Raw genomic sequence first — 17,037 nt, forward strand, 5'->3', positions numbered from 1 at the left:
CTAAAGTTTCTTTGATGAATAATAATCGGAATATATATTGATCCATCATCACCACAAGCTTCTATGTTAGGAAACATTGTCTAAGATGCTCGTATATATCGTGGTGTATCACTTCAACATACAATGCACAGAATTCGCGGCTTACACAGCAGACATAGGTGAAACACTTAGAGGCCAGTTGTAAAGATTTCCATTTACCTGCAAACCCTCGAAATCATCTGTAGCAATCTTTTCCAAATATTACACAATACATCTGATGTCGGCATTGTGCACCTGTCAAGCTCTTCTTTGAAATTCTGCAGCAGCCAAACACGGGAGATCTCGGACAGTACATCGGAGCAGGAATTCTACATTCATTCATTCATCTCATGCTTTATTCGATCAATTTCAATCAATGTCTAAGTGGACTTGTATACCAGATGTTCAAGGATGATATTCAGGTTCTTACCATGCAAATTCTCAAGTATCTGCTACCGGCAGTGTTACACCTATTTGACAAACCAGCTGGACGTCTGAGATCTTTCAGATCACAGGAGCTGTTGTGATACTTGGCGCCAAGCACAACGACCTCAAACAGCTTCTTCCACCTTTTCAACCAGAATCACTTCAATCTTTTCGGCCCCACCAGTGGAGGTAGAGCTAACAGATCCTCTGGGCATGCATTTGGACACTCGTACAGTGTCGAGAATACTTTTGCTCCGAAGAAATATTTGGTCAACCTCTTCGAGATGACGACCATTGGTTTTGGGAAAGAAGAGGTATACACCTATCAGCAAAATCAGCAATTCATGCCTCTATCCTCCATCAATCGGACGTTTACTCACCTGGGAGTATCAAGAAGAGGTTGATACAAGCATATATAATGTAGTATCTCCATCCTATAGTAGCGAATCCCACTGGTGTTATTTCTGCGACAATGAAATTGAAAATCCATGCACTTCCTACAACATTCGGTCAATACAAACGCAAATAGTAATTCCTGTCGGATAAATACCTGTTGACATAGCAGTAATAGGAACTCGGACGCTTAGCGGTGCAACCTCCGAAGCATAGAGGAAAGTCAGTCCTAGGAATCCGGTAGGGAAGAACAACGAGAACATAAAAATAAATACTGCAACGACGATGACACATGAGGTGTTAGTAATTTGGGAAGATGTTCCAGCAATAATCGCCATGGAGGATCCCATTCCAAACGCGGCAAACATCATCAGCTTTCTCCTTCCGAATCGATCAACTGTTAAAACTCCTATCGGGGAGCAAACGGTCTGCCAAGTGAAGACAGAAGCACTGAGAACACGAGACGTTTGTGCTGATAACCCGAGGCCAGTCTCAAAAATGGTAGCTTGATAGAAAGCGAGAGCGTTTATACCACTCATTTGCTGAAACATTTGTCCGCATACAGCAAGACAAGCTCTGTGGAAAAGACGTTCATCGTCCATGCAAAAAATATCACGGAATGAGCCATTTCCGGTGATCGCAAGACCTTCTTCAATCTCTGCTATATCGGCCTGTACTTGAGCTGATTCTATGGGCTTGTCGTCCAATGCTGACACAACTTCCCGTGCTTCGTCTGTTCGCCCTTTTTTGACCAGCCAACGAGGAGACTCTGGCATATGTGGCGTGGTAATCAGTACGACAATGGACCATACCATGGAGAGTGCTAGCGGAAATCTCCAAGTGACTCCTCCGAACAAATGAGACATTCCAAAGTTTACCCACTGATTGATGTCAGTTTTTGTTGCTTCTCTGGCCCGTGATGATTGAGGATTAAAATAATTGTCGCGAAAAAGAGAAAGGGGTGACCAACAGCAGCCGTTGCTAAACCTGCACTTATGAACAACCCTTCAAGAAGCACCACTGAGCCACGGTGATGTGCTTTAGAACATTCTGATTGCCAATTCGGCGTGGTTGCTGTCAAAGCACCAAAACCTAAGCCGGAAACAAGACGTCCAACGATTAATTGACCTAGGGAATAAGATGAAGATTGAAGGATGGCGCCAATTATGTTGATTGCTGCTCCAAGCATGATTGTTCGTTTGCGACCTAGAGTATCACCTATTCTGATACAGGACAAAGCGCCAAAAAATCATCCAAGAGTATAGAGAGCAACGACAGTTCCCTTGAAAAAGTCAATGGCAAAGTAAAGGTATGAGAAGTATTCGCCTTAATTTACCTGCAACCGAGAGTTGTTGGTTTTCTGAGTGCCTATGACAGTAAGGGTGTTAAGCTCTGGAAAAGTTTTGATCCAGGCTGGTAGACTAAGTAGTCCACCGGCGACCTAAATGGTTCAGCATTGGTATGCCATGTTTTTGTCCGAAGCTTGATGTTTTTAATGGAGAGTAGCAGCACTCACAGCATTGTTGTACCCAAATCTACATTTTAGTAATATTAGGCAATGTAATTTAGCATCCCTTTTAGATTTGCTCTGTACTCACAGGATATAAGCAGGCATGATGACGGCCCAAATCATTGCTCGATGAAGTGCCTGACCTCGGAGACCAAAGAATTTTGTCATATTTCCAGGAAATGATAAGTGGTATGAATTACAGACTCAGTGGGATGGTAGGGTAATGATAGCGTAGGTAAGGATGTTTATGTAGGTCGGTAAGTTTTCAATTGTCAACTGGCTTTGACAATGATATTTTATCTTTCAAGTGTCGACCCTTCCTAAATGGTCGTCTTATACTGATAACCTTTTGTTGTCGCTTACTTACAGCCGATAACTTGCTTACTAGGGGAGCTACGTAACGTTCTGATCATCAAACATATATCTAGAGAAAGGATTCACATACAAAGGTAGATCTCAAGACACTACATTGGTGTGGGAATACCTGGTAATTATTTTGATGTTCTATCTCTTTTCATAGTTTGTTTTTGAAAAGCCAAGGGGAGTCCTTTCCGTATGCAAGTTTAACCCCGCACTTTACATCTTGAGGGATTTTGTATTGGGTCTGAAGCACATCAGGTTCTGTCTATCACAAACAATATATCTGAAGCTCATGCTGCCAATAGTATTGGTGCTGTTAAAGTAGTGGGTGTTGAAGAATATCCATACAACATGTAAAGCATTATAAATCAACTACAAGGCTTGGAGAGAAGGCTTTTCGTACTTTCCTCCTCACCTATTTTGTGGAGTGGGGCACCCACCATTTCGATAACTTCTCCGCATGTCAACGCGGGTCGACTAATCCTAGCTAGAAAACGTCACTTTGGCCACAAGCTCCAAGGGTTTCCCTATCCACCTTTGAACTATACGGAACTGTTCTTCCGTCTATTTCTAATAACTACTTCAAGAAACAGCTTTCATGCATCTTTCCAATCTAGCTTCGACAAAATATCCAACCATAGATATCTAATTCTCCAATCATTAATTTCTTGGCCATTTCAGTATACACATACTAGTCTAGAATATTAGATCTTCTCTTCGAGTGATACCGAGTACCTCATCCTTTTATCTCCGAAGCATCTCCGTCATTCGTTTTAAGAAGATCGGATCAAATGGCTACAGCATATTTGGCATCTTGGGCACATGGTCTAAAATATTCCGATTTACCACCCGATGTCATCCGAGCTGCCGTGCGAAGTTTCTATAACTGGGCAGGATGCGCAATCAGTGGAAGTGATCATCCAGCAACTACTATAGCTGTAAGTTTCCATCTCTAGCTTCCATGTTTCCAAGTATTCAATGTACTGAATCTCCATGAAAGTATACTTCTTTGTCTCCATTCTTTGGTACTCCCCCGGCGTCATTGCTTGGCCACAAAGGATCTCGTCGTGTCGATGCACAGCATGCAGCTTTGTTGAACGGAATAGCATCTCACGTGCACGATTACGATGACACCCATCTCGATACAATTATCCATCCCACAGGTCCAGTTGCTAGTGCACTTCTCGCAGTTGCAGAATGGAAAGGTGGCTTCTCGGGAAAAGAATTTCTACTCGCCTTGATCGTGGGCATTGAAGCGGAATGTAAAGTTGGTCTGGCAGTCTGGCCAGAACATTACGATGCAGGGTGGCACATTACATCCACGACAGGCTCTATCGGGGCTGCAGCAGCTGTTGCGAAGCTACTAAATCTTCCTATTGATCAGACAACGCACGCATTGGGAATCGCCGCAACACAAGTTGTTGGCTTGAGAGAAATGTTTGGGTCGCACACGAAGGCTTTTCATCCCGGTCGTGCAGCTCAAAATGGTCTCATGGCTGTGGTGTTGGCTCAAGGCGGTTACACTAGTAGTGAACAGGCTTTAGAAGCTAAAAGAGGCTGGGCTAATGTTGTTGGTGTTACAAAGCCAGATATTGGGGAAAGTCTAGCGAAATGGTTGGGAACTAATGATGCCTTTGGTCTGCCCACTACAGAAAGGCCTGATAGGTGGGAGATTTTGAGAAATAGCTTCAAACCATTCCCATGTGGGATTGTGGTTCATCCTATTATTGATGCTTGCTCTCAGCTCAAGCTTGACGTGGAAGGTGCTGAGTTGAGTGCTAAGGATATCAAATCTATTGAAGCGAAAGTCCATCCTCTTGTGTTAGAACTCACTGGAAAAAAGAAGCCTCGAGATGGACTGGAAGGCAAGTTCAGCGTTTATCATGGGGCTGCCATAGGTCTTTTATTTGGAAAAGGAACTCCGAGTCAATACGAGGACCACGTAGTTCAAAGCCCAGAAGTTATTTCTATCCGCGATAAAGTCAATGCTGTAGCTGACAGTAGTTTGGGTGCTGACGAAGCAATAATAACGATCATCTACGAGAATGGGAAAGGACTTCAAAAACATGTCAAGCATGCAATTGGAAGTGTGGAGGTACCAATGGATGATCTAATGCTGCAGCAGAAGTTCGTAGACCAGTGCACTAGTATTTTAGGCGAATCCGTGAAGGAAGCGAGCGATGCTTGCTGGGATATCGAGAATGCCAAGGACGTTGCCGATATTGCTAGAAGTATCTAAGTTAGTCTATAAGAATGCAACTGGATATCGGAAAGTCTCGAAAATCACTCTGGGTGTTTTGAAGCGTCACATCATCTTTGTTTACTATTTGTCATTTTCATGATTTCTTAATTTAAGAGCAAACTCAATGTACCTAAATGGCGGAAGATTCTTCACTCAACAAAGAGTCTCCAGATATTGCTCGAAATATCATAGGTTTCCTTGGATGGTTTGTACTGTAAATAAGAGATTTATTTCTACATGAATTATTCTGATTGAATATCATCACAGGCTCGGATACTTACTCATCAGAAGTGACATCTTGGACTGAAAGAAATGCTCAAAACAATTTTCTTACTCACCAAATTCTCGTTAGTTGTTCATGTGTGGCGCATCGATCAATAGTATTCGATTTCCAGAAATCATCAGTATTTCTATGCTGCATCACGTTATGTGTGATTTTACAATCTTTCCAGGCTGAATTTTTCTCGACATCTGTAGGACCGTTTTCATAATCCAGACTCCAGAGGCTTGTGGTTGAAACTTATCATCTCAAACTTCAACTTCGATCCCTCACTCAAAACGAGGAGGCAACACTTCCCCCCTAGTCCTTAAAAGATCGTTCACAGGCTGATACAATTTCCTCTCCCCATTTCCCTCTGCATATTCTTTCATATCTTCCCACCGCACCCATTCCCAGCCTGCGCACTTCTCGGGCTCCACATTCCTCGGCCCCTCTCCTTTCCCATCCCACCTCCCCACCATCCAAATCGTCACGTAATGTCTCCTTTCCTTCTGCCCCTCCTTCCCATCCCCCTCCAAAACACTATTCGTCGCCGTTAAAAGCCGTACATCTTCCTTCCTCAAACACAATCCCGTCTCCTCTTCCACTTCGCGTATAGCGCATTCTTCAAGCTCCTCGCCAAATTCAAGATGGCCTCCCGGATGAGCCCACATGCCTGCGCCGTGCGAACCGAGTCGTTGGCCCATGAGGAAAATGGGCGAGGTGGGAGTGGAGAGGGGATGAGTGGGGTGTAGAAGGAAGATCCCTACGCCGACGCGGGGATGCGGGGGGGGTGGGAGTGGACATTTCAGGTTGTGTTTTTGTTTTTGTTTGTATGGTTGGAAGTTTGGGGGTTTTGAGGATTTGGATGTTATGGGAGGGAATGTGTGATGGGGGTCTAGGGGAAAGAATGGTCTTAAGAGGTGGGCAGTCAGAGAAGTGGGTGGAGATGATGAGTCATCGTGAATCAAGTTTATGGAGTGTCACATCCAATGAAGCTCGGTATTGTCCCCATCCGATTTGGAAATTAACATTTATGGATCCAATTCAGGATATACAATCTACGATTTATTTCATCTTTTGCGTAGGTATTTCGCTTGAATACTATAAATTGGCGTTATTAAATCTCTACTCTCTATTACAGCACCCGTACACATCTCATCCAATATAAGTAAACCTGATGTATCTCATCTGATTTCACAGCATGGACATAATTATCGTATCTAAAACCTCAAAAGGCGATAGAACAATGCGAGATACATCAGTCCATCAACAAGCCCCTATCCACAAGCTTCCCTTCATTTCATCCCCACACATCAAAAGTTACTCAAGATATCTCAAGATGAAACAAGAACATACAATACGCTCCCTCAAAGCGTAACGCAATAGTAATCTAGTAGTATCTCGTTCGATCTCCTCATCATCCCTAGGTACATAAAGAAGAGTCGAGCGGAATACATACATGAGCGAGAATACATACGCTACATGTGTTCTCTCTCCTTCTATATCTATCTTCTGTAACTTTCCACGGAGCATATAATCCCCTCCTCATCCTCTCAAATTTTCATGATGTTGATCGTTGTTTATTTGTTATACTTCGGAGGATACATAGATTACCACTGTACTATCTAATCTCATATGCGAAATCATTTGCGAAATGGCAAGATATCAGTTTAGTTATGGAGACGACGATGATAGCAGTTCTGAGAGTGAGGTATATACTCCTCCTTCTCCTTCTCCTTCTCCTTCTCCTTCTCCTTCTCCTTCTCCTTCTCCTTCTCCTTCTCCTTCTCCTTCTCCTTCTCCTTCTCCTTCTCACTTTCTCTCTCATCTATCCCGAGAATGAATAACTAATCTCCAATCCTTCACTGCAGACCAATTCAGCACCACCATCATCATCATCATCAAAACCCCCTTCTCCGACCACCCAGCCCAACAGCCAATCTAGCAAACCACTCACATGCACCAGCCCTCCATCCCCCTCCCTCAACCTCCACAGTCATCTCCACCCCCTCTTGATATTCACAGACGAGAAACCTACCTTTCCCCGTCCACAGCCCTCCAACAACCCCGACTACCCATTCACAATCGGCCGAGACCGCCACCGCACCCCCCAAACAACTAACCTATTCGAAAAATGCTCTCAAACCGTCTGCCCCCCCTCCACCCCCATCCTTCCACCCACCCTCCAAAACTCGCATCCCCCTTCCGCAATCCCTCCCAAAACCAGCACGAGCCAATCTCACCCCAACACTCTCACTCTCCCCCTCTCAAATCTCCACCTCCATCTCCACCTCCACCTCCACCTCCACCCTCATAACCCACCTCGCCCACCTCTCCCACCAAGTCTCCACTCTCACCTCCTCCCACCGCACCAAAAGCGCGGAACTGCACGCCCTCCAAACCCTCTACACCTCACAAAAATCCTCCCAAAAATCCACCACCGCATCCCTCCAAAAACTACCCGCGCACTAGAGAAAATGATGGATTCCACAACCTGGTATCGATCAGTGATCGAGACGCAGGAGCGCGAGATCTCCGAAGCCGAGACGAAGAGACAAGAAGCCGAGAGGAAAAGTCGGGAAATGGAAGAGAAGATAGAGAATCTGCAGCGGGAAATTGAGCTGTGGAGAGTAGGGTGGGAGGAGAATGAGAGGAGAGCTGGAGGATTGTGAGGGATTCTTATTTCTTGGCGTTCATTTCGGGGGATGATAAGGAGGAAGAAGAATTCTGTCGCTGAGAGAATTGTTAAGAACTTATAAGATCATAGTTACTTATTCATATCTGTGTTGTTATTTGTATTCATAATCATATTGATTTTCATTTTCATTACGTTGCATTTTCCATGCCAACCGCATCATCATCCAAAGACAATTCCAAGCATGATACTTCATCATTTCATCAAGATACTCTTCCCGCAACCCCAACCAAACAATCCGCTAGATCCTCACCTCACAAATGTCCCTCCACTTAATACCATGTACCCCCCTCGGAATCCCCAACGCACCCGCCGTCCAAGCCGCCAAACTCATTTCCGTCACCCACGCCAATCCAGTCTTAACCCAACTATCTTTTCTTCCCCAAACCATCGCTTCTCCCACCGTCGCAAAGCCATTCAGCACAAAGAACGTTCCGATGCGGAAAAGTGCTTTACCCGTCAACATAGGAGCTAAAGCATAAACATGAAAAGCCGCCATTAGGAAAAAGGCAGCTAAGATGCCCATCGATCGAGCGATTGGGATTGAAACTCCTAGTTTTGGAAGATTCTGACGGATAGGATCGTAGGCGAGAGAGGCACAGGGGGCGGAAAATACATTGTGCCATGTTTTTGACCTGGGATTGTTAGTTTTGCGTTCCTACTTCAAGGTTTCGAAAATCAGATGACTCACCAGAAATCTCCTAAACTCTCTACAGCATACAATCTTCCAAAAAGGGCTGGACTACCTTTGTACCTTACTACTAACTGAATAGCTGTCCAGATAATGTAAATACTTAATTGAACTTCAAATGCTAGAACCAATGCCCAATCCTGCGGTAACGCTTGCAAAGCACAGAAAATGGCAACATGGATTGCGAATTGCAGCGGTTCATTGAAAGTTTCCTGAGATCGAGGAACACGAACGAAATTTGGAGTAAAAGATTCATAGCGCATTTCCGTTAGGAGGAGAAGTGCGTGTTTCCATGTTGGCGGATCATTTCTGAGTTGAGGAAGGGAGCGGTGTCGAGCATATACATCCAAGAGTCTGAGGGTCGCAATTGCAACTAGACGGAATCAGTACATTGTAGTTTTGTTGGTTTCTTCACGCGGACTTTGTGAAGATGGAGATACGAACCAGCGAAATTCTCAACGCAGCTACTGGGCCACAAGAAATCGGATTCATCCAACTACTCAACCAAAATGTGACTAAAGATAACGCCGATAATTTCTTAAACTTTCCATATTGCCCCTTGAGCAAGAAGTAAATGGAGAAATAGAAAATCTCGGTGGGTATGAAAAAGAAAGCAGCAGCTCTAATGGTCTCGTGACTCCATTTCTCGAATGCTGGAGAAATGGCGGTTGAAATTGGGAAATTGAGAGAGGATGTTGCGTTCATTTTGTTCCTTCTTCAAGCAGGATTTGGCGTGATTTATATAGTCCCTTTACAGGGACAGTTATATATATATCGTAGAAGTAGGTTTGATATATAATTGAGTTGAAATAAAAAACTGATGTCTCGTGATCTTCTTTTTCATGTATGTCAAAGCTAAGCAAGGTAGATATTCGATGTCTCAGCCAATCTGTGGAGAAAGTTTGTTGAATATGTGAGACGATATGATAGATATGATAGTAGTAGAGTATAATGATATCTTGAGAGCTTTGAAGGACTACCAATGAATGAAAAATAATTTATAATGCTGTATGGTAGTTGCAATGAAGTTTATTTACTCCAATTTCAGCTCAATCGACGCACAGGGAAGTCGGAATGTTCGGATGAGGCTTTCAAGGTTATGGAAGCGGAGATATCTCCGTGCAACGAACGCAACGGAAGGAAGGAAAGAGAGGATGGGACTGGAAGCCGAATTGAAGGACGGGTATATAATTGATATGATGTGATGTGAAGTATGTATAGGTACTCATGATTAACTTATGAGAAGATATTTAACTTATTATCAAATGATTAGGTAATGTTGATTTCTTCACCATTTCTCTCGTCTCTCTCTCGCTCTCGCTCTCTCTCTCTCTCCCCCCCGCTCTTCTACATATGCAGGTATATTACATGGCAACCACCAGCAAGCAGAAATGAAAATCTCATCATCTTCGCGAACCCGAGTATGCACTTGGTAAGCAAAGTATTCCTATTGAGCTACCGGCATTAGTCCGGTGAAGAATGCCGATGATAGTACGATGTCCCGTCTGGATGGATGGAAATGATTGGCTCCGAGGAAATGCAAAAAGAGGTGGAAAAGAAAAGAGGTTGGGATCAAAGCTGCCTAGTACACAGTCTGCCTTCCGTTTAAGTGTCTTATATCCGATCCGATAAAGTCATCGCGATCGACATTGCACAGATGCATTGATTACTCATCTTTGGGAAGATAGTCGAGTACAAAGTACCAGGCAGGGCAGGTACGAGTACGAGTACTCCGTATATCGACCTAGATATTCAACTATGAGTTGTTTCAGATTTTTATATCGAAAGATATTGATGACGTACCTTAATAGGTAATATGTATGTATCTTTATATACCTACCTAGATATATATACATATCTAGATAATAAATACGTCAATCCAAAATTACCCTCTCATTTAACCCCAATAATATATATCAATCATATATGTTCTCGTCTATAACACATACCTTCTAATAAACCAACCAACACATGTCAACTACACACATCACTTAGATACTACCCAACTACTTACTCAATCATCATAATTTCAAAGTTGAGTTCTTCTCTATTCCTGTCATCTCAAACCTGGATACTACGTATAATTTTACATAAACCACCTAATCCTTTTTCATCATCCACTGACCCCTCCTTCCTCCCTTTGGCAATTCCAATCCCCTCATATCAAATCAGTGAAACCAAAGCGGCGCAATGATAACCTCCGCCATGAAACTCCATCTCATGCATAAAATGCCATTGTTACCTAAATTAAAATAAAACTTTCTTTCCATGTCGCTGCAACGCCGTCCTTTTCCTCATATACACATTGAATCCTGTTCTAGTAAAACACGCGCTTATGAATATTTGGTAAATCAATAAATTACAAAGTAGTTTGTTTGGTTTCGTTTGAATCGTCCCAAAGTGAACAGACTCCTCATCTTCGTCTATGACGATCTCGATGGTCTTTGCCCTTCTTGCCCTTCTTCTTATCCTTTGGCAACTCAATGGGTGCATTTGCCAGTTGCACAGACATGAATTTCAACATGTATTCATCCGCTGCTTTCACTGGTTGGCCCCAAGCATTGAGTTCGTCTTCATCAATCTCCATGAGGTCCTCAACGGTAGGTGTTCCATCGGCACCAGGAGTTGGGCCACCTTCTGCAGGAGTTCCCGTGCCACCTGGAGTAGCAGATGCTGTAGCTGCGTTCTCATCGAAATCGGCTGCGTCGGTCTGAACAATTTCTCGTTCGGCGACTCTAGCTGCAGCGACATCCTCGCGATCTTCGGCTTGAGCGAACACGCGTCGAACATCTTTGTCGTTGTCAGGGCCACCCAAAACTCGATCCATGGCTGCATTGGCTGCGGCATCACCATCCATAAGACTAGATTCTTCCCCTCCAATGACATCTCGTACGTTCATCTTGTTGAAGTAATCCGTGGTAAACTCTCCTTCTTGAATAACGACATCGTCAAGCATACGCTTTTGGTTTGCTTTGCGTAAGATGTTGGCCTCGATAGTATGTTCTGAGACCAGACGATAAATGTGAACATCTCGTGTTTGTCCAATACGATGGCAACGATCTTGACATTGCTTGTCCATGGCTGGATTCCAATCCAAATCATAGAAGATAACAGTATCCGCACCCGTTAAATTAATACCTAGACCGCCCGAGCGACTGGATAAAATGAAAGCAAGAATTCGAGTATCATTGTTGAAGCGATCCGTAAGAATTTGTCGTTGCTCAATCTTGGTAGCTCCATCAAGTCGTAGGTATTTGTGTCCGTGAATATTGAGAAATTGCTCAAGAATATCAAGCACCTTTGTCATTTGAGTGAAGATTAGTGCTCTGTGCCCGCCGGCCTGCAGTTTGCGCAATAATTTGTCCAGAGTTTGCAATTTACCGCAGTCATATTGCAAAAGACGCTTATCCGGAAATTGAATGGATAGTCTCATGCGTGCCTCGTGGAAGGGATCTGTTTCTCGAGTGGCGACGGTGCTTTGAAAGTTACTTACACCTTTAGGTGTGAACATAACTGAGTTCATGTCTCGCGCCACTACAGGTGGAGTTACACAAGCAAATTTTTGGATGGTTGTATGTAGGGCTTGAGATCGTGAGGTAAATGTCGGAACCATCGAACGCATAATTGGCGAAGACTCCTCCAACCATTCTATCAACTTGGTTCGTCGCTTAGGCTTCGCTTGTAGTGGATGCTGATCAAGACGAAGATCTAGACGTTCAATGAGGGAACTACCATAGATAGGTTTCTGTTGTCGTCTAAGTGCATTGAGATATACGCAATGCTGAAGCTCTTCGAATCGTCCCCACCTGGAAGCACTTTCCAAATACACCAGATTTGACTTGACTGTTGAAGGGTCGAGGTTGGTAAATGCATTCTGGGCTCTTGCACGCTGAGCCTCCCTCATTACTTCTAGGGCACGCCGGGCACTGAGTCTGTTGATTTCGGAGGCCAAAATACCAGGCAAGTATTCATGCTTCGCGGGCACGAGATTCAAGAAATCCAAGCTAACTCTAGACATAGGTTCCTGGCGGAACATTTTTCTACGAACTAAAAGATCCTTAATCTCAAAGTCGGTGATTGCAGACTTTTCCATTGGAAAAGAAGTCATAATGGGTCGATCTAGAAAGAGATCTGGATGATTACAAACTTTTCGCAGTTGCATCAGACAATTGATGATGGAAAGATAATTACCCGATGCAAGGGTATCTCTGGTATCATTTCGACTTAGAAAGCTATCGTAAAGCTCACGTTGTCTTTTGGACAAACGACAGAACTCAACGTGCTCGTACTTCCCGGGCATTTGTTTTTCGACATCTGCTTTCAATCGCCTGAGAAGGTAAGGCCTGAGAACCTTGTGAAGTTTGCTAATGATTGCCTTCGATTCATCATCCATTTGCTCTCGGCCATGCTCTAAGATTTGTTCTGTCGGCTTTTTGAACCAGTCTTGGAATTCTTTCAAATTTGCAAAACCACCAACACCTTGCTCGCTTCCATCCGAGGGCATCAAGAAGTATAGTAAGGACCACAATTCCGTCAAGTTGTTTTGCAAAGGAGTACCGGTCAGTAACAATCGCGCTCGAGTGTTGAAATTCAGCATAGTTTGCCACCTTTGAGATTGGAAATTCTTGATGTTGTGAGCTTCATCAAGAATCATGTAGTGCCATTGTCGTCGCTTGAACACTTGCTGATCCTGAATGACAAGTTGATATGATGTAATGCATACATTCCAAGCATCATCATCCTTCCAGCCAGCACGTTTGCGTTTTCTCTCTTCCTGATTCCCATAGTAAGTTAAGATTTTGAAACCTGGACACCATTTCTTGAATTCCATTTCCCAGTTGAGCATAACACTAGTGGGTACGATGACAAGATGGGGGCCCCAGACTTGGTGTTCGCAGGCCAAATGAGCTAATAAAGCTATGGTCTGGATTGTTTTCCCCAATCCCATCTCATCCGCTAGAATGCCGTTTGTGTTGTTCGCATAAAGACCGGCAAGCCAATCTAAACCATAGTGTTGGTATTCTCTAAGGGTGCCACGCAGGAGAAAAGGAACCGGAGTCTTCAGTCCGTTTGAAGGTTGAGGGGTTGCGCTCTGTGTGTTGCGGCGACTACTATGGTGAAGATCCACAGATGATGCCGAATCCACCTCTGAAGGCTTAGTTTCGGTTGTTCTTGGAGTGGGCTGGCTGCTTCGATCGGGACTCATCGCTGAGACCTCTTGTGGCTGATGTGCAGATAACAATTCATTTACCTTGCTAGATGAATCATGATGCTCACTTGTGGACAGTTCTTCGATCAGAGGTGACTTTTTGGATGTTCCATTCATTAAAGGCGGTATAGATTCTCCATTGGGTATGGAGGGAACTTCACTATCCTCGGTATCTAAATCCATTGCGTCGTCTGGTACGACTGGAGTTGAACCTTCGCCCATACCTTCCACCACTTCTGCAACGGGCCCCAACTCAGCTTGCCTCGTTTCAAGATCTTTGATATCGGAAGGCAAAAGAAATCCAAGAAGATCAGCACGGCTTCCTCCATCCACGTCATTGTCCTCTTCCTCATCACTGTCCTCCTCTTCGTCGCTGGATTCAGTGTCGTCATCCATGTCTATGGAAGGATCGCTTTCCATGTCTTCATCTTCGCTGCCGTTTCCAGTCATTTCTTTGTCATCGCTGGCTGGCACAACATCTGGCAGGGCGGCGTATTTTTCGCGCAGTTCATCAACAGTAAGTTGCTCATCCTCGTGTTTGGTATTCTCTTCGTCAGCCTCCGATTCCGAAGAGGACATATTATCTTCGTCGTCACTAGGGTCAGAATCTAGATTGTCATCATTATCGGAATCATCATTTGCATCCTCATCTTCATCATCATCCTCTTCAGTGTCTTCTTCCGAATCCTGTTGCGCTCTACGAGCCTGAAGCTTTTGCGTAGAAATGTCCACAGCTTCGTTGAGGGCTTTCCGTACCCGAGCTTGTTCCTGTGCCTCCCATTCAACTAGGCGCCGCCGATTAACCTCTGCTTTAACATTTTCCCAGGTACCCAAGAGACTCTTAAGGACACTTTTATAACGCACTTCAGACGCCCTTCTTTCCTCTGCCTCCAGTTGTTCATGAGACTTTGGTTGTCGCCGGGTCCATTCATCTCTGCATGCCTCAGCCAGTTGTTTCGCGAGCCTCAAATGCTCCTTTTGTTCCCTGATCATGAGCATCCTGAAGTGGAGGGCAGCTCTTACAAGATGATCTTGGTGGGCATACTGCGGTGGCATGGGGTCTTGTTTCTCAGGACGATTTAATGAAGTCCCCAAAACACCACGTTCCACCGCATCTTCAAGCTGTATAATTGTATGGGCTTCTTTCTTGGCATCTTCCTCGGTGAAAATGACCGCATCTTCGGCGCTATACAAGCCACCTGCTTCTACTGGTGTATTTTGACCCTGCTCCCAGAACTCATCGAAAGACCCAAATCTTGACGGTACCGGAAGCGACCTTGGATGTACCACAGGGACGGCCGCTGGCTTGACTCGAAGTCTAATTTTTGTTGGTGTAGATTTCGGGGTTTGATCTGCCATACTCTCTGCTTCTATTGCTGGCGATGAATTCGTAAGGTCATTCTGAATTACTTCAGAAGCTCGACCCGATCGGCGCAACCTCGAATTTGAAGGCGTTGACTGTGATTCTTTAGTAATCGTGGATTTTTTGTTGCTAGATCGCATTTGTGTTGAATTCTGCTCCGAAGGTATGGACTTTCGATGCGAGCGCTTTGGCGATGTTGATAGTTTGACTGGGGATTTCAATACATTTTGGCTGGTAGACTTTTTGGAAGCTTGGGAGGTTCCGGGTGTGGATGTATCTCGATTTGAAGAGGAGTGAATGCCATTCACATTTCCATGTTTACTTTTCGAGGTGACAGCCTTTTGCGCCGCACCCCGCGTTGTCCTCTTCTCGGACGGAGGTTGTAGCTCCAATGGTATCTGATTCACACGGCCTGATTTGCGTTTTCCATCGACAGTAAAAGAAGTTGGACCTTCTGCTAAGACTTTTTTCCAGGGAGGCGATTCGGGTTTGCGCTTCTGTATAGTCTTTGTCTCGCTGCTGAGTCGCCGCCTCTTGCTCGGGGGTGCTTCTCCATCTCCATTTTCAATCGCATGTCCATTCGCTTTCGGGGTTTGTAGCACATCTTCAATTGGAGGTATATCTGATAATAAAAATGTTAATTTTAAGTTGTTGACAAGATTTTCCATTATGGCCCTTACCAAAGATTTTTTCACTCTCGGGAGCTTCTGACGCGGTTGTCATACTTTTTACGAGAGGGGAGGCTAGACACTACCTTGAACTTCATGAACTTTTCATTTGAAATCTTAAAACTACTTCGTAAGGTTCCGTACATCATAAGGATCCTTCATATAAAATTTGAGCATGCCCAGATGCTTTTATCGTTCGCTGTACAAAAATTACGTGCTGAAGAAGGAAGTACGAAGAAAATACACCTTCTTCGCGTCGAGATTCCGTCCAACTGCCACTAGTTTAACGTTTAACCGAACGAGTAACATCCCGTCGACCTCTGATTACAAGTGACAGAAGACGACGTCTAAAAACAATTGCGATTAACTGCGGAGGCTCATTCAAGGTACGCCATATACATGTTACCCTAATTACATTAACCTCGACTTATTGATCAATAACTCGCAGATGTTTTCCCGACGAATTGCGGCAGCGCGACCACTGCGAACTTCCATTATCCCACGTCAAACAACCCTCATATCACAGAGATGTGCCAGCCAGGCAGCTGCCCCCAGCGGCCCAGTTCTACCATTGGTCAGTCTGCTTGATCGCAGTTATTTGTTTCGGGGGAAGCGTAGACTGACAAAGTAGGCTGAAGACCGATATTGAAGATCCTGGCATGGTTAGTGTAGTTCGACTTCGATTTCTGAAATGGATACTAATACAGCATGAAGAACGGAGGATATATCAACCCACCCAGAATCAAGCGTCAATTCCGTGACCCTAATGCCGACTGGTGGGATAAGCAAGAGCGAAGAAATTACGGAGAGCCAGTTCATGAGGATAATGACATCTTGGGCATATTTTCACCAGAAGAATACACACATCAAAAGGTCGGAACTGCTGGATTTCAATTTGGCATTTTCATTTTATCTGTGTTGGGACTTTGCACAGTCGTGGGCATGACGTACCCAGATAAGCAATCCGCTCCAAGAGAATTTGAGGGTGGACTTGAGAGAGAATTGGGTGGCCCAACTGCAGTCAGGGTACGTTACGATATTTGCGAGTCTCACCAGTTGCTTTTTACTGACGCAAAGAACAGGCCAGAGCTGCTGGAGATCCATTGTGAAGGAAGGCGGCTATGTATATATGAATATCAATTTGAGCAAGTTCTGAGAAGCACTATATGTTTTCAAACCTCCATCAACTCCAAGCCTTTT

At 44.4% G+C, this 17,037-nt stretch overlaps 7 protein-coding genes across 7 annotated transcripts; 3 read left to right on the forward strand and 4 right to left on the reverse strand.

Annotated features, from left to right (window-relative positions):
• Positions 1–569: 569 nt before the first annotated feature.
• On the reverse strand, positions 570–2,026 carry EAF02_009253 (uncharacterized protein; the record flags this gene model as incomplete). Its single annotated transcript, XM_038905301.1, has 4 exons — positions 570–766; positions 825–941; positions 995–1,718; positions 1,808–2,026. The coding sequence occupies 4 exons, from the start codon at positions 2,024–2,026 to the stop codon at positions 570–572; spliced, it is 1,257 nt and encodes a 418-aa protein (XP_038754754.1).
• A 1,472-nt stretch (positions 2,027–3,498) lies between these two features.
• On the forward strand, positions 3,499–4,946 carry EAF02_009254 (uncharacterized protein; the record flags this gene model as incomplete). The annotated part of the gene is made up of 2 exons (XM_038905302.1): positions 3,499–3,645; positions 3,708–4,946. The coding sequence occupies 2 exons, from the start codon at positions 3,499–3,501 to the stop codon at positions 4,944–4,946; spliced, it is 1,386 nt and encodes a 461-aa protein (XP_038754755.1).
• Positions 4,947–5,498: 552 nt separating this feature from the next.
• On the reverse strand, positions 5,499–5,915 carry EAF02_009255 (uncharacterized protein; the record flags this gene model as incomplete). Its single annotated transcript, XM_038905303.1, has 1 exon — positions 5,499–5,915. One exon carries the CDS (start codon positions 5,913–5,915, stop codon positions 5,499–5,501), a length of 417 nt encoding a protein of 138 aa, XP_038754756.1.
• A 779-nt stretch (positions 5,916–6,694) lies between these two features.
• On the forward strand, positions 6,695–7,883 carry EAF02_009256 (uncharacterized protein; the record flags this gene model as incomplete). The annotated part of the gene is made up of 2 exons (XM_038905304.1): positions 6,695–6,922; positions 7,083–7,883. Exons 1-2 carry the CDS (start codon positions 6,866–6,868, stop codon positions 7,881–7,883), a joined length of 858 nt encoding a protein of 285 aa, XP_038754757.1. The 5' UTR covers positions 6,695–6,865.
• A 264-nt stretch (positions 7,884–8,147) lies between these two features.
• On the reverse strand, positions 8,148–9,302 carry EAF02_009257 (uncharacterized protein; the record flags this gene model as incomplete). Its single annotated transcript, XM_038905305.1, has 3 exons — positions 8,148–8,541; positions 8,598–8,970; positions 9,038–9,302. 3 exons carry the CDS (start codon positions 9,300–9,302, stop codon positions 8,148–8,150), a joined length of 1,032 nt encoding a protein of 343 aa, XP_038754758.1.
• A 1,708-nt stretch (positions 9,303–11,010) lies between these two features.
• On the reverse strand, positions 11,011–15,892 carry EAF02_009258 (uncharacterized protein; the record flags this gene model as incomplete). The annotated part of the gene is made up of 2 exons (XM_038905306.1): positions 11,011–15,791; positions 15,850–15,892. 2 exons carry the CDS (start codon positions 15,890–15,892, stop codon positions 11,011–11,013), a joined length of 4,824 nt encoding a protein of 1,607 aa, XP_038754759.1.
• A 393-nt stretch (positions 15,893–16,285) lies between these two features.
• EAF02_009259 (uncharacterized protein) lies at positions 16,286–16,946 on the forward strand (the record flags this gene model as incomplete). The annotated part of the gene is made up of 4 exons (XM_038905307.1): positions 16,286–16,411; positions 16,476–16,499; positions 16,552–16,863; positions 16,920–16,946. 4 exons carry the CDS (start codon positions 16,286–16,288, stop codon positions 16,944–16,946), a joined length of 489 nt encoding a protein of 162 aa, XP_038754760.1.
• Positions 16,947–17,037: the final 91 nt, after the last annotated feature.

This window comes from Botrytis sinoallii, assembly GCF_014898435.1.
Source record: "Botrytis sinoallii strain Bc 23 chromosome Unknown BSIN_019, whole genome shotgun sequence".
In the NCBI taxonomy this organism is placed as follows: Eukaryota; Fungi; Ascomycota; class Leotiomycetes; order Helotiales; family Sclerotiniaceae; genus Botrytis; species Botrytis sinoallii.